Genomic DNA, 26,244 nt, shown 5'->3' with positions numbered 1-26,244 from the left:
TTGGATTACAACTAAGATGAATGACAAAATGTGTTGTTTAGTTTTCACGTTTTCAGCCAAAATGTCTACTCTGTACGGCGAGAAAACGAAAACGGCGATAAAACCTGTCTTCACTATGAGCCGCCCCAGCCGTCTCGGCCGGAAAATGCCATAATGAAGACAGGGCTTAAAAGACTTTCGCCAGCAGACCACAGATACGATGTCGGTCACTGCCGACATGGCTTAATTGCTCTCGCGCCCTCATTTCCTCCAGTAGCATATCAGATCTTCTGAAAAATTTTGTCGACGATTTCCCGCAGACTGGTATCAAAAAGCGAGTGAAAGGCGCTTGGCTTGGAACGTGCTTCACATCCTTTTCACCTGGCTTTCGCCAACGCGATTGGTAACGTTGCTTTCGCAAAAATGCAAAACCACCCAAACATTAATGTATTCATGAGATCAATTTAACTAGGAGATCAAACTTGATAAGGAGAGAAATAATGATAAGACAAAAATCACTTGTTCTGTGTAAAGCTAATTTATTCTTCAAAAAAGAAGAAATGTCAAATTCTTTGCAAATAGTGACAAGACAAAAATCACATGTGCTCAATTTAATGTTGAAATAAAAAAGAAAAGCACAGAAAACCAAAGAGAAGGGCTTTTTGGTGTCATAGCTATGCAATTTTCGAGGAAAATCCGTTTCTCACTGCCCAATCTTTTTCTTCTGAGAAGAGGTCGACGGCTTCTGTAAGAGACAATGGAAAGGCTTATATAATCGCAATCCTTTCCACCAAAAGCAGAATGGTGCACAACAAATGTCTAAGCAAATCCAAAATATTTTGCGCTAGGCCTTTGCCATCTTCGCGGCTCAAGATGGATTGAATGGAAAAACCTAGACAGCATGAAAAGACCTTTATAAGGGAAAGACTATGCTGGAATTCACATACGGTGCATTCCATGTTATGAAGGCTTACGAAAAGTGAGCAGATACATAATGAATCGGATTCCAATTCAGAAGCGTTATACAGAGGTCCAGCCACACTCTGGGTTCAGAAAAGACCATGTTTTTCAAGAAAGAAAGGAGAAAATTTCAAGAATGTGAGAGTATGAAGGGAAACTTTAATGCAGAATTCCTGCACAAGAAATCTGTTTAAAGCTTCGGCTTTCGTTTTTGAAAAAAAAAATCAATTTTTAGTGGTTAACCATTTTGGAGGAAAAAAAATTTAGCTACTACAATCCAATTTCAGTTATTTGGTTTTCTGATTGGTCAGTCAAATAGTTCAGGTTCAGATTCATTCTCTTTTTGCTCATCCTTGTCGTCAGTCTTGCAGTACCACCTCGAAAAGTTGTTAAGTGATATTGGCGGAATCTGCCACCGATCCACCGACGCAGCGCAACGAGTAACCATCTGCTTTACATGGATGAGTGAATCGACAGTTTTCACCTCCAACCGATTTTGCAACATAGTTTTAATGTTTGTTGGTTGAGAAAACTGTCTTTCGGCACCAGCACGTGAGTGAAGTAACGCGCATAAGTTCAACAAAAAGTTTGATAGTTCAAAGAATTTTGGGGTGCCGTCGGGATTCTTCACATCGAACAAGAGCTTCCAAAAATAAGATGGCGAGGACACTAGCTCTTCACCACCAGACTTCAGGATCATTTCTTCTTTGAAATCTGGCAGGCTCAGCCACTGGTTTTCGAGAGTGTCTCTAGCAGACTTTATCTCGCTCTGACTTTTCCCCAGGAGTTCGCTAAATCTGCTGATCAAAGGACTAATCGTTTCAACAGTTCCATTCACGGCAACTTTCGGGTCTAAGTACTCGAGAGCTTGTAACGTCTTATCTTTATGATTGACCCGCTTTCTCATCTGCTTCACCAGTTCAGTGTAGAATCCTAAGCAAGTCAGCCTAAACTCCTTCAACAGTTTTCCCTGATGCTCCTTCTTCATTCAGATAAGCTTCTGTATTGGGACCACACAACACATCTTTGTAGTTTCGGGGCTCAAGAGGCAACTCAAAAGCATTATTTCTGTTCAGGATATCTAGTTTCACGAAACTCTTGATGACTTTCATGTCGATCTGAAGCTTGTTATTAAAGTGTGGATCATTGTGTCCCCAGACTAGAACTGTACGTTCAAGGTATTTACCTTACCAAGCAAAATGGCAGAACACCAGACATTAGCTGTCAATTGACACTCAGTTTATCCCCAAAGGCTGTTTATACAGTGCATAGTGATGTTTCCAGTTCACAAAAATTTGTTAAGGTAGTCCATAAGGACTATTATAATAAATTATTATATAAATTATGTGCCTTGAAGGTAGATTTAAACAATGGCACAAGAGTCAGAACTTGTCATAACGATTGTCAGAAAGACGAGAAAAACCAATGTTTCATTAGGTCAGCAATAACCACAAAAAGATACTGTTGATATGTCAGATTTTACAGCCGAACTAGCAGGCCTTCCTCAGCAAAATAAAAACCTCCCTTTTTCACATCTTCATGACAATGATATAAAGAGGTCAATATAGAGTCCTTTTACATTTGAACTTCTTATGTTTAGGGGTGTCAGAGAATCACAACTGAGACACTGAGTGGTTACACAATTACTTCAATCTGAAAAGCTGTCCTAACTGAAATAACTGTGTAAAAATTATGCTAAAAAAAAGGGTGACCACACCTTGGTTAACAACTAGGTTTATAGCTATAGAATCTACAATACTCATAGAATGAACATCTGGCCTATACCCTCATGTAGAGATGCATCAAACTGTGAAATGAGGAAAAAACCCAAGTTGGTCAAGTTAGCATTGCCTTCAGCCAACCTGCTTGTTTACATATCTGTGGTCGATTTAGACGCTTCATAACTTGTTTTGTGTGCGTAATCTTGGAAAGCTTGGTTGGTTTTAATAATAGTCTTCTGTTTCTTCTTTAAACAGGCCACCAGGTTACAGCATGTAAAGCGAAACATTTTTAACTGCCGTTCTTGCATCCTTTCATCACTTTAGGCAAAAAGCACATTTCGTTAGTTATCACTTGGTACATTGGATGTGATGTTCGGTTTATGACAATATTACATGTTCTTGACAGTTACCAGAGAATTTTCTAGTGAGTTAGACTGTACCCATACGAGACAGGGTCCACCCTCTCAAATGCATGTGAACTTAAACTGCACATTTACTAAAAGCCTAATGTCTTAATTCAGGAAATCAACTGAGGTTCACCCTCGTCCAAAAAAAGATTTAGCAGCAGCAAATCAGATCAGGATCATATAGTTTGCTACTAACTACTATCCAGGCCGCACCTCTGCATACTCCTGTAGACTACAAGTCATAAAACAGCTTAAGCTTTTACTTACCAGCAGTCATATGCCTGCTTCAGTTTCTTATCAAATAAACTTTTTTCTAAACTCTCTTGAGCAAGTCACATGTTTCACCACGTTTTTGTGCTTTTGAAAAGGAAAGTAGTGCGGATACGATAAAAAAAAATCCCTAAGACGAAAACGAACCTGAAAAGCACAAAGTACAAATTAAAAGTAGTTGCAGTTAAGAAAAAACTGAAAATAAATACATACGGTGTTGATTTTGAAAAAATGCCACAAAGTGTCCTTTTTTCCAAAAAGTTGCCTTTTTTCACCCAATAGTGGCACGGTGTCACCCAGAGTGAAAAAGTGTCAAAAAAGCACTAAAAGTGTCCCTTTGGCAACCCTGATTCTCTTAGATAGTCGTTGGAAAAGTTGACTGATGCTCTTAACCAAATCCTAATTGCTTCTTTTGCAGGGGTTAGAGAGTATAGATGTCCGTAAGAAACATCTCAGGAAAGGCCCATGTGTCCTTACTCAGCACATTAAAAAACAAATATCAGAGCCTAATGGTAGGCTCGTACTCGGTTTTTTTTTAAGGGGGAGGGCAGTAATAAAGACAAATACATTATTATTTGGGTATTGACGTGTTATCCCTACCACACTCGAAAAGTTTGATCTGTTTAAAACCAGTTTTTCTGTGTCTATTCTGATAATCAGCTTAACCTAAGTAAAATAAACTACTATGGAAGTATATTTTAACTAAATTTTTAACATATAGAGTTGGTCAGGTTAGGTAAGGTATTTAATATAATGCGATTTTGGGTGGTGTTTTTTTTTTACCATTTACGCTTATTGACATGTTATCCATTTTTGTCAGTTGAATGTTCGATGAGAATTAACCCTTCTCAAACCTCTTATCAGGAACACGGATCACAAAGGTTTAGCACATGAGGTTGTCGGTGCCGTGTCAACAAGACAGAACAAAGCAAAACCTCATTGACAAAAGGCGATGAGAAAACATTATGATATAAAACCACCAACTACAACTTTATGGTAAAACTAGAGGCGTCCTATTGACATGGCAAGACTTAATGGGTGATCCGCAAAATCCTCAGAAAGCTGCAAAAGAGTTCCTGTGATGAAAAATTGTAAATGTTAGCCTAAAGCTATGACAGCAAGAGGGTGCTGTTTGAATTATAATTTTTATTTAAAATTAAGAATAAGATTAAATTAAGAATAATAATAAAGAATAATTTTTCAACTCAAAGTAAGGTACAACATTAAAACTTGAAACAGACAGGAATTATTCCGTATATGAAAAGGTTGCCCCCTCCTCAATACCTCGCTCTTCACGCTTAAGTTTTAAAGTACTTAAAAAAAGCTTCTTGTTCTAATTAAACGGCCCTTGTGTTTCAGGAGTCGTTCTTAAAAAATAGGGACAATCAATCAAACTTTAACATAAAGAGCGAGGAATTAAGAAGAGAGGATACCCCCTCAGATACAGAATAACTTCTGTTCGTTTTCAGTTTTAATGCTACTCTTTCAGTTGAAAAGATTTGTTTCTTTTTTTTGTTTAATTCCTGATCGTTTTTCAAATAATACCGGATAATATAGCTCCTTCCCTGCTTAAAATCCCCTCTCTTCGCGGTAAATTCCTCTTTGGAAAGTTTCTTCCAGGTAAAAATACCCCCCCCCCTAAAAGTCCCTCCTGACAATTCCATCCGTGCTGAAAATTTCCCCCATGAAATTTCTTGCGGACGATTCCACCTGAAAAAATCTCCATAGTATATTTTGATTTGAATCAAAACATTTTAATTTCCATTTATTTTTCAAATCATGTCAGAAATCCCTTCCATAGAAATTTTTCCCGGAAATATCCCCACCTCACCCCCTGTAGGGAATAGCTCCCGGAAACACCCCCCCCCCTGCAGGAAATAGCTCCCGCCATAAGCTACGCATGAAGAATTTGTCCCGTGGAAATTTTCTCTCCTGAAAAAATCCTCCAGATAGTTTCAACCCCACTGCCAATTTCTCCCAGACAATTCAAATTCCAATATCTTCACACGCAAAATTGAGTCGACAAAGAGAAAGTAAGACAAATTTCGTATAGGAATTCTGTCAATGTCCCCCAGTTTAAATTTCCACTGGAAAGCTCACCCCCCCCCTGGCAACTTCCCTCCCCATGGAAAATTCTTTACGTGGAAACCTAACCCCAGCAGAAAATTACCCCTCCTTTGAAAAATGTCTGAATACTTCCCAATAACAATTTTATAGCTTACAGCCCTATCCCCAGGGGCTGTGGGGGGTCATGTCAGCACCAAAAACATAATTATTGGATCTTTCAACTATGCTAAAGAAAATAGTTATCTTAAAATTTTGCTGATGGGAGCTTGAAACCTCTACAGTAAGGTTTATGATACGCTGAATCGGATGGTCTAATTTTCATTAAGATTCTATGACTTTTTGGTATCACGAATTGTTTGATTTGATTCAAAAATCTGCTTAAAAATATTGCACAAATATATCAAACGTTTTGAAATCGTTTCAATTTGTATGCAGATTTTGGGGTTTTGGATGACGGAAACACACACAAGCAATATCACATTCCCAGGGGCTCCTTGAACGGTCTTGTTTATGCATCGGCACTGTTTCTGTTTTCTGTTTCTGTTTCTGTTTTTTCTTGCCTGTTTCTGCCTGTTTCTGTTTCTGTTTTTACTAAAAACAGAACAGAAAACAGAAACAGGCTACCTGTTTTTGTTTTACCTGTTTCTGTTTCTGTTCTGTTTTTTTTTCATCTGTTTTTTTCCGTTTCTGTTTTTTTTATCTGTTTTCTGTTTTTTTTTCTGTTTTTTTTTTTCAAATGCCGCGCTATCTAGCGGGCATGATACCGAAACGCATGATACCTACCCGTACCTACCGTACCGAAACGCACATCTAGCGGGCATGATACCATGATATCGTTGATTTTTGAATTTAAACAAAAAGGGAATAATTGTGGGAAAAGTCAAAGTCATGGCCAGTTGTAGAAAAAAGCTAAGACAGATTGTCCAATTAAGTGGGCAACCCAGTCAAGGTTAATTTTACCCCTTTGATTGCCGTTGTGACTGTCTCCCATTTATGCTACACCTCTCCGTGCATGCATGTCCCTTGACAATGCCGAAATAGAGTCAACCCGTTGACTACGGGTTGACTACTTGAAAATTTTCCTCTCATGCATGTCACTCCACAATGCTCAACTAGAGTCAACCTCTTATGCTAATTCACGGCGGGGTAAATCTGAGCGAAAGAGAGAGATAGAGAAAGAGAGAGAAGCTTGAACGCTATACAGTGGACATGGGCTAGATGGGAACCCCATATGACAATGTCTCTACTGTTGGTATATGTGTAGCGGATGGCTATTACCGCTTGAGCAACGGTCTAACCATTGACGGCTTTAAGGATTCGTGCTTTAAGCGGCAAACATGGGCTCAATGAAATCCCATATAAAAGAGGAATATAGCGTTGGTATTTACTTAGAGCAATGGGTTACTGCTAGAACAGCGGTCCAACAAGCCACGGCTTGAAGGCATCCGTACTTTAAGCGGTGAACCTAGACACCTTGGTATGTGTGTAGCGGAGGGTTATTACCACTTGAGCAATGGTCTAACCATAGAGCGTTATAGAGCGTTGGTATTTGCTTAGAGCAATGGGTTACCGCTATAGCGACGGTTTAAATAGCCTCTAACTTAAGCGGTGGACATAAGCTAGATGGGATGACTCTGTGTCTGTCTGGTATATATTAGCAAGCAGCGGTCTAAGTAGCCTCGGCTTGAAAGCATCCGTGCTTTAAGCGGTGAATATAGTGTTGGTTTATGCTTTGAGCAATGGTTTACCGCTAAAGCAACGGTCTAAGAGCAACTAGGGTAAATTGTCAATTATAAATGACATTTAAGCTTGAAAGGAATATAGCGTTGGTATCACCCGATTGGACACATTTTATGACAAATTTCGCCCCCCCCCCCCTAAAAATACGCTAGTGTGTTGAATTACACGAAGTTGCTCATCTTTTGTATGTGACTACAAGGATTTAACAAGAAGATGTTTTCTTTCCTATTAGAAATAGAAGAAGTAAGGAAAAAACAGGAAAAACAGCTGTTAAAACAGCTGTTTTTTTTAAAACCAGCTGTTTTCTGTTTTTTCGAAAAACAGAATAGATTACAGAAACAGGTCACCTGTTTTTGTTTGACCTCTTTCTGTTTCTGTTCTGTTTTTTTTCTAACTGTTTTTTTCTGTTTCTGTTTTTCTCAAAAACAGAAACAGTGCCGATGCTTAGTCTTGTTTAGGTATGTCCTATCATCCCCTTTGTACATACATAATGACATACACCCCCCTCGAAAGCTCTTAATTTCTTCTATTATTGCACACGCTTTCCCCCAAAAAAGCCCTGCGTATGTGCCTCACAGAAGTTTTGCACCCAAAAGAATGATACACAAATTCGATGGGAGGCCACTTTCCGTGACCTGGTGTACATCTCCCTGAACCCTACTTGTGTCGTACAATTCCGCCATGCTTGGCAGGCACCACCTGGCGTACGCAATGTCTGAAAATGGATTCCCCCACACCTCGCACAAACTAGAAAACATTCATAGTCTGTTATAATGAGGGAACTCAAATTCAAAAGGTAATAAGAGGCGGATTAATCACGACATAGGAATCATAGGAATATATCTGCCTTATTATAGATACATTGATGACTCCATTTCTTCAAAAGGAGAGGGTTGTCCCCCACCCCCTTTGAACGGCCCTGCGCGGCACATTCACTAAAGGTGATATATTTGCACATGAATAAATATGAAATATGTCTTTTACAAAAGAAATAATATTGCCATTTATATTCGAAGTTAGTAATACCAATAATGTTCAAGGAATCTAAGAGATCTCTTCCTTAGAGTGTTTTTATGAACACGCTATTATACATGAGGTCAGAACTTGGAATACAATTAATACAGAAAATATTTGGCAACAAAAGGGGATATACAAACATATAAAGACCCAATACCCCACATCCAGCAAGTGTAACCAGGTATAGCATAAATAAAATCAAGATTATTTCGAATGTATAACATAATTTATCCTAATCCAAAGGAAACCTTCAGCCTCCCCCCACACCAATCCAAAATGTACCGGAATTTCAGGGCAAACGTTATTCAAATTATCAAGCAAAGGTACTTATCTGTTATCCTGACCACACTCAAGTTCTTGATCTGAGCAGAACCGGTTTCTTTTTCTGCATTTGGAGATAACTATCTAAGTGTCAGTGAGATAAACTACTATAGGTGTATATTTTAATTAAACAATTAATATATAGAGTTGGTTATGTTAGGTATTTAATATAATGCGTTCTGGGCGGCCTGCTTGCCATAATTCTTCGTTGTAGTTTCCATAATTTTGTTACTAAATTATTATATTTTCATCATATTTGGGTATATTTCATTATGATTAACCTAACTTCAAATATTGAGTGTAGTTGGTGTATGTACATAATTTAAAATGTTTGTCCCCAATCTTGGTGAATTAGCACTCTTTGACCGCCATCTTTGTGAGGCTGTCACGAAGGCAACCTTTGCGTAATTTATTTATTTGTGTAATTAATTCTACAGTATGTTAGTTTTTAAGATTTAAAGAAATATTCACCAGTTATTTTTTTTCGAGATGGTTTTCTGAATTCCCAGCTGAACTTTTAAAAAAGGTAAGAATAATTCAATACCGCATTTCGTTTTGGCACAGAAGGGTTTAACTTGAAATAATGACGTAATGTCTCATTACACGAGTAACATTTTGACAAAAAGTCAATTACTACAAATGCTATTCGCTCTGTCAGAATGCTGGAGTCTTATAGGTTGAATTAAAGTTGATCAAAACCTTCACTTAAAGGTAAATAGCTCTTAAACAATCCATTATTGGTGAATAAATGCGAGGTTCCGTTCGATATGTATTAAGGTCCTTCACAAGGAGGAACGCAAGGGGGACCTCATTCCTTCCTAGAAATTATGCTTTTCCCCAAATTTTTGATAAATATACTTATGTTTATATATTGGGAAAAAATGCCCTTTTGGTATTTTAATTGAAAATATTGTGAAAAATAACAAATTTACCAACCCCATCTAGATTTGGAAGAATATATTTTAAAAATTTCCACAAAGAAAATACAACGTAATAGCAAAGATAAACAAGAGCTAAGAGCTCGTATGGCACTTGTGACGAGGTCAGAAGAGCCAAGAGCTCATATGGTATGAGCTCTAGCAAAATTCTAAGAATCAATAGATTGCTTTAAAAGGAATAAGGCTGTTGGGGATTTAAAATAAGAGCTCTGAGTCACGAGGTCCTTCTAAATATCAAAATTCATTAAGATCCGATCATCCACTCTTAAGTTAAAAATACCTCAATTTTTCTAATTTTTCCTCTCCCTTCAACCCTCCAGATGGTCGATTCGGGGAAAGTTTTTAAACTAAAACTAGTTTTTTAAACTAAAAAGAAAAATAGAGTAGTGATTGCTAGTGGTTGAGGAGGGGGGCATCCTCTCCTATATGAGATAATATCTGCTTGTCTTAGTTTTATTGTTGCTCCTTATTTTCAGTTGAATTTTTAATTTATTTAATTCAGTTGGTAGAGTGTATCATAGGATCTTAAATCCAGGCCCCGCACTTGATGTTTATTGTCGTTAGAAGGTACACATATAGATAACATAATCTTTTCAGGGTGAAAAAATGTATTTCTTCTTTTTATGCTTGTTGTCTTATATACTTTACTTCTAGTTACACATAATCTTTTATTTTAATGCTTTGTTTTATTTATCTTGTGCAAGATATGTATAGTAGTGCTGTAGTAGTGCTTTGCAATAAAACTTATTTCAGTTTGGTAGAAGCTTGGCATTTTCCAGTATATAAGTTTATATATTTTTTTTTTCAGATTCAACAATTCAATCAATACATCACTGTATATAAGTCGTAATGTAGCAAATATTGCGCCATCAAAGACACCAAACAAAAAAGGAGATGATGGAAAACATAAAACACCATCAAAAACTCCAAGGAAATCACCAAGTAAGCTATTAAAAAAGTGTAAACTGGCATTTGACCGTAGACAGTATGTGCTTATGCAAGCTCCTTTGACTTTTTCTTCCATGCCATGAGCAACGTGCCTATTTTCAAAAGGACGGTAGTTGAATTCATGTTCACCTCCCATCCTCATAAAAGCAACAATTCCTTCTTTGAAAACATACGTTTCTCCATCCAGCTCTACTTCAATCATAAGGCAGAATTTAGCTAGAGCTCTTCAAGTTCAACAAGATATCGACGAGAGGAGGTTAGAGGCTTAACATACTTTCATAACATACACATTAAACAAATATTATCAGGAGAATGGGAGGTGGATGGAAGTCACCCATCAATGTTCATTTGCAGTTTCGTGCTGGATTTCCTCGCTGAAAGTACGTTTTTGCTTCCATCTTCTTTTCATCCTTCTATTATTGGAGTTGATGAACAACTCTAGTTGAATTCTGCCTTACGACCAGAATAGAACTAGATGAGGAACATGAATCCACCTTTTTATTAAATAAATAAAATTAAAAATATTTTTTTTATTTGAAATAAATTAAAATCTATTTTTTAATTAATTAAATTAAAATTAATTGAAATTAATTAAAATAAATTTTTAGTTAGTTAAATTAAAAAAAAGTTAATTAATTAATAATTGATTAGGAAAATTAATTAAAATAATAAAATTATTTTATTTAATTTATATTTAAAATTTATTCAATTTATTAAAAATAATTTTTTTTAAATAAATAGCTGTTTTCACAAGGATGGAAAGTGAACACTAGGTCTCTATTTCATTGACTGTTAGATGATTGGTGGTTGTTTAACCGTTAACGTATTTTAAACCTTTTTCTATGCTATCTGGATTCTTTTAGTGTAATAGATATATGGTCAAAACGTTGTATTGTAGTCACGTTAAAGAATTTTCTAGAGGGAGACTTTTAGTTTCAGAATCCTTTATAATTTTAACCTTGAGCAGACATTTTTGATAATAAGCACGATGGGATTTTTGCTTACAACTGAAACTATAGCATGGCTCTCCGCACATTAATTAGTAAAATGAAATTTGCATATTATTTTTTTTTTGGCTAAACGGCTTTCTCTTAGTTTTGATCAGACGATTTCGAGAAATAAGGGGTGGGGAAGGAGTCCTAGTTGCCCTCCAATTTTTCGGTTACTTAAAAAGGCAACTAGAACTTTTAATTTTTAACGAAAGTTTTTATTAGTAAAAAATGTACGTAACTTAAGAATTAACTTACGTTACAAACTTTAATGCTCTTATATTTTTTACTATGTATATGAGGGGGTTTGTCCCCTCGTTAATACCTCGCCTTTTACACTAAATCTTATGTTTTGTTCCAATTCTTTAAGAATGACCCCTGAATCAAAAAGGCCGTGAAATTACTAAAAACACTTATCATAAAGAGCAAGGTATTTATCTCCTCCTAAATACCTCGCTCTTTATGCTAAAGAATTTTTAGAACCTCTCATATGCGTAATAATCTCTGTTAGTTTTGTTTTAATGCTACTCTTTACTTTCAGTTGAAAAACTTTTTCGTGTTTATATTTTCATTGTTTTTTTTATAGTAATGCTAGAAAATCCCGCGCCCTTTTCATTGAATTTCTCTTCCCCCATGACATGTTCCTCCAAGAGAAGATCCTCCCACATAGCCTCCTCCCCTCAACCCCACCCAAAACCAAAAAAATCCCCCTGAAAACGTCTGTACACTTCCCAATAACCATTACTGTATGTAAACACTGGACAAAGTTTGTAACTTGCAGCCCCTCCCCCACGGACTCTGGGGGAGTGAGTCATTCCAAAGACATAGTTAATATGGTTTTCGACTATGCAGAACAAAATGGCTATCTCGAAATTTGAATCCGTTGACTTTGGGAAAAAAATGAGCGTGGGAGGGGGCCTAGGTGCCCTCCAATTTTTTTGGTCACTTAAAAAGGGCACTAGAACTTTTCATTTCCGTTAGAATGAGCCCTCTTGCGAGATTCTAGGACCACTTGGTCGATACGATGACCCCTAGGGAAAAAAAACAAAAAAAACAAAAAAACAAATAAACACGCACCCGTGATCTGTCTTCTGGCAAAAATACGAAATTCCACATTTTTGTAGATAGGAGCTTGAAATTTTCGCTATAGGGTTCTCTTATATGCTGAACACGATGGTGTGAGTTTCGTTAAGATTCTATGACATTTAGGGGGTGTTTCCCCCTATTTTCCAAAATAAGGCAAATTTTCTCAGGCTCGTAACTTTTGATGACAAAGATTAAATTTGATGAAACTTATATATCTAGAATCAGCATAAAAATTCGATTCTTTTGATGTATCTTTTAGCATCAAAATTCCGTTTTTTAGAGTTTCGTTTACTATCGAGCCGGGTCGCTCCTTACTACAGTTCGTTACCACGAACTGTTTGATTACCACGAACTGTTTGATAAATTTTCTTTTTAATGTTTTCATACTATCACCTGGAATGGAATAATTAAAAGTAGCATCGCGATTCGTCATCATACAGGCAGAGGCGCCATTTGGGGGGGGGGCCTTTTTCAGGGGGGCCCAAGCTTCCACCACAAAGGGCCCTTTGCCAGTCATAATAATCCATTATGTCGAATATAATTCATTCTGTCCAATTGATTTGAAATTACTGCACGCCTATTACTTTCACCAACTCATTCTTTACTTAAATAAGAAAGTTTCTCGCTGAGGAGGGCCAGCCTTTAGTCTGGTTGAATTTTCCACTTCAGTTTAATCACTCAACCTCGTTGATTATGATCTTTGATATTATAATTAATCTTAGAGGTTAGCATGGCTGAGTTCCACAATGGGTTACAGTACATTTCCATGCAAAACACGGGTGCTGAAAATGAGTTTTTACTTAGAATATTCGATCGATGGGCTGCCAAAACTCGCACTTTTTCTTACATAAAAGTTGGGGGGAGGCCAAAATTGAGTTCATGCCCACCCCAAGATTTGGCCCAAATGGCGCCTCTGCATACAGGTTTAAAATATTCCAGAACTTTTAAAACCAAGATTCACTCACCTCAAGAACTGAAACCCATGAAAGTTTTGGCGTTTTGACAAACCCTCGAGATAAATATATGCTTTTTGCAAATTAATATTTTTTAAATTTATCTGATAATCATGAAATTTCTTAAATGCCAAACCTAAATTATTAATACAAACTGTGTCAGATAAAACTTAGCATTAATTTAAAAGGCAAATAGTTTCAAATTTGACTGGAATTGCGGCTTAATTAATGTAAAGCATAAATTTAGTAGTATATAGAATAGAACTTAATTTAAAAATATGTTTCACAGCATGGTTACCGACTTTAAATTTTACTTCACAAATTGCACTCATATAATATATATATATATATATATATATATATATATATATATATATATATATATATATATATATATATATATATATATATATATATATTATATATATATATATATATATATATATAATGAAAAGAGAAATCACCAATGCAACAGCACAAACACATTTAAAAAAAAAGGAAGACAGAAGGAGAAAAGGAAGACTGTTTTCCTATATTAGTGATTAATATATATCAACACTTGAATGAGGCCTTAACCCTACTCATCCATACAATCACATAGGTCAAACAACATAGCCATACGCAATCAACCATAAAGAATCCATGGACAGGCAGTCGTGTCATAAATAAGTATAAGTCGTCATTTACCAAACAATAAAAACAACAAAGACAAATAATTCAGAGGCAACAACCTAACACAAGGACTCACCAGGAGAATACACACTTGCCTATAGGGTTTCGGGACTTTAAATTCTCTACCCAGGCAAGTGGCGTGCCTACCATAAATTCCCCATGGTATCCCCGTGTTAGGTATCACCCCAAAACATATGCCTATGAAAAAACAAACAAATGTAGAACAACCAAGTAACACCAAAACAAGCTTATTCTACCTTTGTTCTGGCTCTCATGTATTTAAGTTACCAATTCACAGTCTATATTAAAGCTTTTTCGATTAAAACTTTTTCGAAAAAATTTTCGATTGAAGTAAGCTTTTGACCTTACATAAATAGAAGGTACGTGGCACTGCCTTCTTCGCTTTGGTATTCCACAGAACTCGGAAGAATATTAAGAGACGTATGGCGCTTACCAACTCCAGTTTTAAAGCCTTGATGTCTATCTTGAAGAGCAAAAATTTGTTGTCACCACTGAAAAAAAAAGACTTCAAAAGACTGATTATATCCTTTCCCATATACGCGTGTGAGTCATGGGCCCTCGAAGCAGACGATTAACGTCGCCTAGCAGTATTTGAAACAAATTTGCCTAGCCATATTGCTGGCGAACAGGTGGCTAGGTTACACCCAACGGGTAGAAAATCATGGTCTACCAAAAATAGACTTCGATGGTCGTGTGCATGGTTATCGTCCCAGAGGCTGCCCCCGAAGAGATGGAAAGACAACCTCTCTGCACTTAAACTGTCGCAAATTCCCTGCCTGGCTGAAGACAAATAATATAGTGAATGAACAAGCCAAAAAAAAATCTTTGAGGACGGCTGGGGCTTAAGTCAATTAGGGTTTTGTAGAACAGAAGCAATGAATGTTCATCATTAATAATGCTTCTGGAACGACAGCAGATCGACCGAATTTGTCTTTTATGTTTGAATATTTACTCTTTAATTTGCTTAACTTTCAGGTCGAGATGGGATTACTGGTGACAGATTTATTCCAAGCAGAATTGGCTCTCAATACGATATTGCACATGCTTTGGTAATTTTTTCCTCTTCTTTTTTGAAATTAGTATCTACTGCATTTATGCTTTAACTGTTAGGTTTTTATGACGTCGGTTAGTCAGTTTTTTTCCCTACTATTCGGAACTTAGCAACTGATTCTTCTTTCTTTTTTAATATCAAGGGTTGTTATTCAGCAAAAGTATTTAGACTAGGATCTAGCCTATGCTAGATCCTCAGCTAAGCCTGTGTATTTGCAGAGGTACCATTCTAGCACATGGAAAAACAGTGATTTTCAAATATTTTTCTTTTCGTTGCTTCAAAATCGTGTAGTTCTTAGGTCAGTGCCACATTCGTGTCAGTGTACCAAATTGAACCGTGCAAACTAAATAAGTACAATTAATTATTTAAATTTTTGTAACGCTTTTCATCCAAATTGTTGGTTCCGAAAGACGACAACACCTGCAAATGAAAGCTACTTCTTCTTTAGCAGTGAGCTGCCGTTCATTTTTAGCATATTTTGTGCTGATTTTTACCCACGTTTCTCCTTGTTTTAGTTCGCTGCCAACTAGTTCTCTTTATTTTAATTCTCTCTTTTTAGCTATCTTTTAAGTTCGATATTCAAAAACTGTGTAACTACATATTGAGGTCTTTCATTAAAAATTTAAATCCAAATTTTTCCTACTTTTGTAAGATTATAATTGGTTGTGTAAGTTTTTAATTACCAATTGTCGAAAATCGTCCTTTCCGGTCCACCATCTGTGGCCAAACAAAAAGGAGGTCGTCCTCGAGTGGGGTGAGAGAAGGCTTTAAGGAAAGATTTAAGGGAAATTGAAGCTTCTTTGCAGAACGCAAAGAGGAACGCTTTTAATAGATTGGGATGGAGGAGTGTGAGTAGCTTAAATTTTCTAGAAATTCTTTGATTTTATAGAAAATCAAATAATCCTGGTGCCACTTTTCCCCAACCTTAAGTAATGTCTCCAGATCTAGAAAAGTAGGGAATCATAATCCAATTATTATGTCAAGTAGTCACTTCGTGTTTTGATTCTGGCATCAAAAGTAGTCATTTTCCTATTATCCTAGTTGTTACTATTTTGTAGGTATTAAGAGAACTTTAAAAAATCCATTGTTAATGACGAAAGGTTTGAGGGAATACCCCGTCTCCCCTCAAGTGTTCAGGAATATGTGTTATACTGCCCATATTTACTAGTTTATCTATTTTCCAAACTTTGAAACTTTTCTTGTTCAAATTTTTCACTTTGTCCTGTTTGGAAAAATAGGAATATTTATTGTCTGTAGTAACCAAAAGGCTGCTCTGATAAAAAAGACATCGAAGAATGGGTATTGTAAGAAGGATACAGAGATTGGAAGTAATGGTGTCAATTCAAAAAAAAATTAGGGGGGAATAATGTATTTTTCAATATCAGGAGGAGTCAAATTTGTCTTTTTATTCATTTCTTCAATGTAAAATATCAAAAAGAAACTATCTTTCAATGAAAATGCCCCCCCCCACAGAAATTTTTTTTCAATATCTAGGGGGGAGATGCGAAAGAATTTAGGGGATAAAGGCCCTCTCTCAGTTCACGCCACTAGTTGGAACTGTTGGTACTGCGCAAATTACAATACGAGAGAATCAAATAGTTAGTGATAACGAACTGCAGTAACAAGCGATGCGTTCAATAGTAGCCAAATGTCTAAAAAAAACAAAATGTTTATACCAATAATACATCAAAAGAACACCTTGCTCTTTACACTGAAGTTTTTTATTACTTTAAAAAGTAGAGTTGTGACATAGAGCTAAACTTTAGCGTAAAGAGCGAGGTATTGCAGCCCCTTTCATATACGAGTAATTTCTCTTTCTTTTTTTTTACTGAATTTCATGTCGCTTCTTACTTCCAGTTGGAAAAACGTTTTTTTGTTAAATAAAAATATAAAATGTGATAAGCTGTAAGAATACTATTAGGCTCTAAAAAGGTAATATAGTTTTTTTTTCGGTTGTAAAACTGGGAGTTTTTTTTATCAAGTCGCAACCCTGAACCTATGGAAAAAATGCGGAGATACTACGTGTTTAAAAAGTTTATCGCTTAGGTATTTTGGCTCCTGTTCTTTACTGTTGTTTTTATTGTTGTTGTTTTTGAGATTGTTACCCATCCAGCCTACTTACGAGAAAAAACCATCTAATCTCCCCTAGATAGTAGGTTAATCTTTGTTAATTGGATACACGGGCTTTTAAGATAACCTGTGTTTTAATCTATAATTTGTCTGTTTGTCTTCCTTTTTGCTGGTTTACCGAAAGCAGTCACCTTTTTTTCTTACTACAAATATCCTTTTATTCTGAACAAAAATGTCTATTTTTTTGGTTGGTGACAAAAGATAAGTTGTTCTGTTTCTTGATTGAAATTTTTAATTTTGTAGTCATAATTATTATTATTTTCTTGTCTAGATCCTTCAAGAAAACCAGACTGACTCCCAGCTTTTGAGCCCATCAACATTAGAACAGCAGCGGCTAATTGGAGAAGTTTTGAATTGCAACGAGATGAATAAAGTCAAAATTTTGTCATATGCTACGAAACCACCTGCCGCTCCAGAGGTAGTATATCAAACCTTTTTTCAAAGCTAGGAATGTATCTAAGTAGGCTACGTACGCAACAATCTTGTTCGAACCCCAGTTTTCTCCCCTGGAATAAATTTTCAAGTATATGTAATTATTAATTAGTAATTTGTAATTAGTAATTATGCAATATAAAAGGTCATATTTTGGTCTCGTAACTTTTCTACTTTGAAGACCAGAGGCATAAATGGGAGGAGGAGAGCAGGAGGATATTTTGCCCCTTCCCCTAGATTAGAAAATTGTTTTTTTTTTCGGTTATATCATTCTAAAATATCTTTTTTGGTATTTTTATTGAAAAATGGCAAAAAAAAAACAACTATTCCCCGCTATATTTTTTTTTTGCTCTCGAGTGTCCCGGCTATACTGACCGAGGTATGTTTCCCAGTGTCCATTTTTGTTGCACTAAAAATAAGGAAATAAAGAAACAAAAACTCTAAACTATATTGTTAAATGTTTAAAATACACACCAAAAGTTAAATTTTAACATGAATTTTTATTCCATATAAAATATTATAAAACTGTTGTTAACTAAGAGAAAATTGGGTTTATCAGCTAATTATATTGATATATTGATTATATTGATATCAGCTATCAGCTAATTATATTGATATATTGATATATTGATTATATTGACATAAGCTATCAGCTAACTATATTGATATATCGATTATATTGATATCAGCTATCAGCTAACTTATATCAGTGATTAAAATTATTCTAAAATGACAAGGTTCTTCCCCTTTACCAAATTTCATACTCATAATTTTCATTATTGTTATTCCTCCTAGCTAAATTATACCTTATGGGCTGCCTCGCCATAGCAGTAAAACATTTGTAGGTATTAATACAAAATGAGCCGGAGATAATAGGCGTGGGACTGCTTGTTCAGAATTTTCAATCCTAATGATGAAAGAACATTACCAATTTTTGGAAATCCGTGTTGTGACCAAAATTGGCCCTGGATTGCACAAAGCCGCCATTTATACCGGAGATCCCAGGGACTTCTTGCTGTCCGGTTCTAAGCCAGCTTAAACACTTCGTATAGACTTGAAAAGGTGTATTAGTCCCTGTCCTGCAGTGGTGCCGGACCATTCCTTTTCCTGAGTCTATAATACTAGGCTATATAGGAGTGCTGTTATTGACGTTTAAAGTAAAGATCACCGTCTAGTCTAAAGCTAATTTAAAGCTGAAATTTAGGTAACTACTTTTCGGGATGCCATGACGTTGGTAGACTACATGATGAGAATTTGAGAGAAACTTTCCAGGAACAGTTCAATATTAAGCTAGAGAGTCTAAAATTTGACAATGTAGAAGATGGATGGAATAATTTGAAAAATAACTTATGAAGCAGGAGATTGTGTCTTAGGGAGGAAAATTAGAAACATGGATAGGAACATTAGTGGAAATGTTTGAAGTCTGGTAGAGAAGAGGAGGGGCTTGTACAAGAAGTGTGTAATTGAGAGATCACATGAAAATAAGAGATATGTAACGAAAGTTGAAAAAGCACTAGAATATGAATTAAGGAGGTGTGATGTGGAGGACATGGATAAAATTGCTGAAGATCTGGAACATGCAGCTAGAAAAATGCCGCATCTGGAAGATGCGGCATAACTGTGAAACAGTATATTGGCATGTTAAAAAATTCAGTGAGATTGGTCAATCTGGACTATTCCAAGTTAAAGACAAGAATGGGCCTCCAATTAGTAACAAGAAAAGATTTAAAGAGAGATAGGCGGAACGTTTTGAGAATTTGCTAAACCATGATGAAGTTACAGGAAATGACACAGAAAAGGATGGGAAGTTTTTTGACACTTTGGAAGTGATGGAAGATTTTTTTTTTTTGGAAAAATTAGAGACAATACCAAAAGAATAAAAAATTGATAAGGCCCTTTTGGTAGTGTGGTGAATGATTTTCTCAAATATTGTGGTTGTGCAGTTAGGAATAAACCACCGAGGATTGTAAATATGGTTTTTGAAAAAGGGTAAGTTCGTAGATCTGCATGGAAGCAAATTGGAAAGCAAACCTCTCCTAGACTTAGATTATGCTGACAGTTTAAGTCTCCTAGATGAATGGTTTTTTGAGGATTCAGGGTGCATGAATACGTTGGAAAATTCATGTCAAGGAGACTAAATCGCTTAGACTGGAATAAGTGGAGATGAAAGGCGATGTAGAGTAACAAGAAGATGGATGAAGTCGATAACTTCACTTACCTATCTTGTATTATCAGTAAAGATGGCGGACGGAGTGAAGATGCTAAAAGTAGAATAGCCAAAGCCCAGGGTATTTTTTCACAGTTGGGAAAAGTTTGGAAGAACACAAAGATGAGCCTACGAATCAACATTAGAACATTGGAAGCTGCAGTGATGACAGTGATCAAGTATAGTCGGGAAACTTGGGTGCTCCGAAAGACGCAGGAGGGTTTGTTAAATGTTTTTCAGACGAATTGTCTATTTATACCTTTGGGTTCCCGTCTGATTGACCTTACGTCAAACAGTAAGTTGAACGAAAAGTGTAGTTATGCCTCGTTTTTTAGGTCTTTAATGAGAGAAAGATTGACCTCACCGGGTGAAAAATTGCCAAAGATCGTCGTTTTTGGCCAACGATTTAGGGCCAAATGAAAAGCAGGTCATCGGTGAATGGCATGGGAGGAGGTCGTAGGCAAGAATTTAAGGGGGAAAAAGACTTTTTGGAAGGATGTACAGAGCTTTTAATAGATTGGGATGTACAAGGAGTGTTCGTAGCTGTGTTGGCCTTTGGCGGCTTGGTGGGATGCTGAGTTGTTAGTCGTTGTTGTATCTTTACACCATATTTAAAGAATATGCTTCTTATTAACATGTATATTAACTAGAATATCTTTATTTTTCCAACAAGCCTATTAGAACAGCCTTGTTGTTTTGCAATTGTTTGAGTATTTTTTCCAAGTCCTCCCAAGTAATGTAACTCTAGAACCACGCTTTTACTAGCATATCCCCCTTCTCTTGGATAGCGTCCTATTTGTTTCTGTTATGAGGTCTATACTCAGTATAGACCTTCTATATCTCCTTCTCTTGGATATCGTCCTATTTGTTTCTGCTCAGAGGACTATACACAGTATATACAAAATTTTTTTAGGATATTTTGGAGCGTTATCACTGTGTCTTGAAAGCCTTCCTAATTGTTATCTTGTTCGTAGGCTTTACATAAACCTTTCACCGGTAAACTTCAAATGAATTTGCCCATTTCTTCTTCATATTTGCTTTGTTAGTGTGAATAGGTTTGAGTTGGATTTGTCTTTGTAGCTCAGAGTCTGGAAACCCCGAAGGGGCTCTGTGTTGCAAATAAGTAGCGAGAGTTCACTTAGAATTAGTTTTGAAGGATCCTATCAGAATCACTTGGGCCTGAAATTATATTTTTGAAGCATTTCAAATTAGGGAGACATTTGGATCCCGGCCCAAAGGATGACTGCATGTTAACTAGTATTTTGTATATCTCAAGTCTCTTTATAAATATCTCTATCAAATGGTTTTCCGGTCAATGTTGGTATTACCGGAACAATTTTTTGGGGTCATGAAACTATTGTTAATAGATGCATTTTGACTTTTTGAACATCTTTTCTCTCTTACAAAACTACCGCAAACTCAACCTAACCTAACCTAACAAAAAATTGTCTCTAAAAGCTACAGAGCAATTTTCGGTCTTATAACGTTAGCGATTTCAAATTTCCGATCAACGAAAACGGAAATGATTGCAATTCTATCTGTATAAACACAAGAATATTTGGGCCGGAAGAACTACATAATGGTGAGTTTGCGGTATTTTTGCATGAGAGAAAAGATGTTCAAAAAGTCAAAATACATCTATTAACAATAGTTTCGTGACCCAAAAAAATTGTTCCGGTAATACCAGCATTGACCGGTTTTCCTTATTTAGAATGTATAATTTAAACTCTAAAATCGTTTTATAACATTGTTTCAACCGATAAAAAGGAAAGGAAAAGGTTAAATTATCTCTTCCAGCTATACTAACGAAGGGAAAAAGGAGGGTTATTTTTTTTAAAGGAAAATAAAGGGAAAAAGAGAAAACGAGAATGGTAAAAAGGGAAGAAAGAAAAGGAAAATTGAAATAATTAGCTCTTTAAGGTAGAGGCTACGCAAAAACTTTTGAAATCAATTTTTTCTTCACTTTTTCAATGACACAAAATAAATCATTTATTTCTTAAAATAAATGGTTTTATCCTAATACATAAAGCTAATAGAATAAGACGAAAACAGATTTGTTTGGAACATTGAAATTCTTCAAATTTTCTAATTGAGGTTCGTAAATTTCGAATCGTCCATTGCAAGTTAATTTTTCTAATTTATTTCAGGGTCATGTTAATCGGCTGAAGGTTTTGTACCATAACTCGAAGACACCAGCGACTGTGAAAAAGACAAAAAGGCATATCCCTCAATCACCTGAGAGAATTCTGGACGCCCCCGATCTTGTTGATGATTATTGTAAGCACCATCTAAAGTTTTATAAGGAGTCTCTATAAACTGTCTCTTTTTAACAAGAAAATTATTTATGATGCATTTGTGTCTTCAAGGTTATTTTCTTTGTCATTGTTTACATGCCACACAGTTTTATTCCTGTTTTACCGATACTATAGATTTTGAGTGATTACTGTAAACAATGTCAAAATTGCCTAAAAATTTCAAATGATGGAAAATGGAAACACTTTCCTAAGTCTTAAACCATTATTAATCCATCATCATGCGAACTCTTCTTGAGGACTTGGAAAAAAAACATTTTAGACCCTTCGCTCATCACAACATTTAAAGTTCATGATCCTAAATTTGATTAGTTTGCGATAATCACGCAAATATTTTTTTTTCTTTATGTATTGTGTATAATAATATTAAAATTGATATAATAATGACTATCCTGTAGGCTGAAAGGGATAAAAAAAGAAAAAATCGTAGTGTGTGCTCACCTTAAGGACTGAGGGAAAATATTTTAGCTCCTTTGCCCAACGCAACATTCAAAGACTCCCTACTCCATACAAATTATACAAATGATCTTTACGTTAGGCATAATATATTGACTAAACCACGGATCTCATCATTAACTAAGTGTATTCATACATATAAATTCGCTCGTTTAGGACATGAAAGACCCCATCTCGACCTCCGTCATATAATTCTATCAGTAACAAATATCAGTATTCAGTATCAGTATTCTTTGATTAAATCTGAGGTTTTGCTGAATTGTTCCTTTTAAGAAGAGGCTGCAATCGCAACTGCCTTGCAATAGACATCTGCATTCAATAACGGCTGATAAAGGTTGTCTGTATTTTTTTGCCTCATTGTGTTGCGGAGCAACACTACTGCTTTCGTAGTTTTTTTTTTTTTTCACCGTGATCAGCGACCTGTAGCTCCGAAGTGGTAAGAGTTAAAAATTTGAGATTTTTCAGAGGGAAGGGAAACGTGAAACAGAGTAAAAAAGTTCCAGAGAAGTTCCTAAAATTTCTAATAGTTTTCCATAAAAAAAATAAAACCGTTTTTTTCTTAGAAACTCTGCGTTCGATGTTTGGCGTCAAGTTAAGACGACCCTAGCTTCGGAAATAAACTTGTTAGAAATACAGTTATGCTGAACTCATGTAGAACTTTCATTTGTCTCTTCGAGAACCTGAGCACAAAATTCCGTAGCTCTTACAGATTTCCCGGAAATAATTCCGGAAAAGTCCATCTCGTTCCGATTTTTTTTGGAATTTTCTCAAATTTTCGATTTCGATGTTTCTTATATTTTTATCGAGTAGTGCTATGAAAAGTATGCAAGAAGAAGTGAAGTGTTCTATATACCAAGTTGCTTCGTTCTCTAAGTAATAATTTCCGAAGTTTCGACGTTCTATAGGTAACTTCTGTTCTGGACCCGCTAGAATTTTTTTTCCGACGCGGTTCGACAGGTCTCGATCTCCTAACAACTGGAGCTTACAATAGTTTCTCCGAAATAAAATTCCTTCTGTGGGTTTTTCTATTTGGAAGTTTTGTCATGCCCTCGGGGCAATTTAAATTTTTTGGTGAATTTGGTTTGTTTTATATTTTCTTAGCTTAGACCATCAAAAGTTAAGCAGAAAACTATAAGACGTTATTTCCGTATCTCTTTCAGATTTCCTGGAAATAATTCCCGAAATGTGCGTCTCGAAACATAATACTTCGAATTGGCGTCAAGTTAAGACGGCCCTAGTTTCGGAAGTAAACGTTTTAGAGATAAAATAATTATGAACTCATATAGAACTTTTATTGATGTTTTCGAGAACTGAAGCATGAAATTCCGTAGCTCTTACAGATTTCCCGGAAATAATTCCGGAAAAGTTAATCTCGTTCCGATTATTTGAAATTTTCTTAAATTTTCGATTTTGATGTCTATTTTATTTTTATCGAGTAGTGCTATGAAAGTTATGCAAGAAGAAGTGAAGTGTTCTTTATACCAAGTTGCTTCGTTCTCTTAGAAATAATTTCCGAAGTTTCGACGTTCTAGAGGTAACTTCGGTTTGGGCACAGTTGCACGTGTTGCTCCGCAACTGTGCCCTAAGGAACAGGGCACAGTTGCTGCAACACTTCCCGTTGCACAGGCAACGGAGGTCTAATTTTTTAATAGATTGTTCATCTTGATGTATTTTATTGTTTAAATAGTTTGTTCTTTTTATATATACGAGGATAAGTATTGTTTGGTTACATTGCTTTGTATTTTGGCTTGTCTCTCCATTTTTGGCAGTTGAGTTATTGATTATTCTATGATTTGTATTTTTGAAATTAAATGTATCTATCCATCTACTTAAACCAGAGGTAACCAAGTCAAATGATTTTGCTGGCCACTTAGGAAATGAATAAAGTATCTGTGGGCCACATATAAATATGACTTTTTTTTTCTGGTGGTTTTGGCAGATTTTTCTGGCTATTTCAGAGATGAATAATAAATCCGTGGGCCATGTAAAAAAAAAGAAAAAAAAAAGTTGCAGTCACCCAGGAAGGCTGGCTGCAATCCTAAACAGGGTTTAAAGAGAAAGATGACCAGGACAAGCTGCGTCGGATACCTTAGCTTGGGGGAATGCCTTAGCTGGGGCTTCTGGGACTTTTTTTTTATTTAGTTTTGAGTCGGTTGGGGAGACTCCTTAATTAATTTTACCCTGAGTGCCACCAACTTTAAAAACGGCCCTGATCCTAAGGACCTAAAAGTGGAGCCTTATTCTTTTTTTTTTTTTTTTTTTTTTTTTTTTTTTTACCCAGCTTGTATACAGAAGATTTGAAAAAGATTAGCGTATTCATTGCAGTTTATCTTGCTCAACCCTATATTCATTTTTCAAATCATGATGCACAAACATTTTTTGTTTATGGGGAGTGAAAGACATGTAGTTATTTTGTTTCTGCACTATTTTTAAGAAAATCTGCACAGTATAACTGTATTTATACTGCATCCCTCCAGAGCTGTTACTAAGGTTCGGAGGACAATGTTACTTTTTTAAATTCGTGCAGGTCTGTCGTCATTAGAGTACATATGCACATTTTATTAATCTCTATTCGCGGATGTTCTAACTGGCTGTTTGACTTGTTTTTGTTTTTCTTTTGTTATATCTAGTTTGGTATTGTAAGAATTACGAATAATTTGACGCTTGATAGTATGTATATCTTTTATGTTGCAGCTTTACTATTTCATTTAGATAATCTATACCTCTGATGTTCATAAAGTCAAGAGTGAGTTATCACTTTTGATTTTTTCAAGAGATTTGCTACCAGGTAGGGAAAAAGTTCCAAAGCTGTGAATAGCTGAATCTGAAAGAATTCCAAAAGATGATGACACTTTAGCAGCACAACTTAAATTTTGAGAGCTTTTCTTTTGGCAAAAAGTATTTTTATATAAAAAATGGTGCTTTCTGACAAAATCTGCCAACAAATTTCACTAGGCTATGAAAAATGCCACTTTCTATTTTCATATCACACGCTTTTGTGTGTGTGTGTGTTTTGGAATGTAAAATGTGTGTTTCTATTCGTATAGGTAAAAAAAAAATTGTTTCTGGAAACTATTGTTTCTACTTTTTATGATTTTTTTTGTATTAGCTTTTGAAAACCAGCTTGTTTTGCATTTCTATTTGGAAACATTAAAAATGTATATCTAAAAAAATCCTAAACGAAATACATATTCACTTTTTTGCTGGTTGTAGATGCTTTCTTAAGTACATTGTAACCTTCGTCGTTTTTTAAATTAACATTTTACATTCTTCTCTCAGATTTTTTGTTTCTTTTTTATTTCTGTCCTATCATTGCCTTGACACCTAGAAGGTCGGTCTAAATCAGCCATTTATGTTCTCCTCTTAGATTCAAAGGTATTAAACTTTTTTTTTCAGTTTCTGCTTTAAAAGCGGGTTCAGTTGGTATTTACATAGATTTAATAGGCTGACTGAATTCTCTATTTTATATTGTTCTCTTAGATTTAGTTTTTTTTGCCAATTCTCTTGTTATTTTATTTCCAGTTATAACTGAAATTCTGATCTAAATACCTGTTTTGGATTCTATTTT

At 35.6% G+C, this 26,244-nt stretch overlaps 1 protein-coding gene across 1 annotated transcript in view; it reads left to right on the top strand.

Moving 5' to 3' along the window:
* The window catches only part of LOC136035518 (cell division cycle protein 20 homolog), a 50,237-nt gene that overhangs the window by 6,141 nt on the left and 17,852 nt on the right, over positions 1-26,244 (top strand). The window contains exons 2-5 of the mRNA XM_065717360.1: positions 10,229-10,362; positions 15,065-15,138; positions 17,542-17,688; positions 22,056-22,185. Of these exons, the coding sequence (XP_065573432.1) occupies positions 10,229-10,362; positions 15,065-15,138; positions 17,542-17,688; positions 22,056-22,185 (485 nt within the window). The remainder of the gene's footprint in view (positions 1-10,228; positions 10,363-15,064; positions 15,139-17,541; positions 17,689-22,055; positions 22,186-26,244) is intronic.

Source organism: Artemia franciscana, chromosome 14 (genome assembly GCF_032884065.1).
Source record: "Artemia franciscana chromosome 14, ASM3288406v1, whole genome shotgun sequence".
NCBI classification, from domain to species: domain Eukaryota; kingdom Metazoa; phylum Arthropoda; class Branchiopoda; order Anostraca; family Artemiidae; genus Artemia; species Artemia franciscana.
Note: the sequence above shows the minus strand (reverse complement) of the source record. Positions and strands in the feature narration are given on the sequence as shown.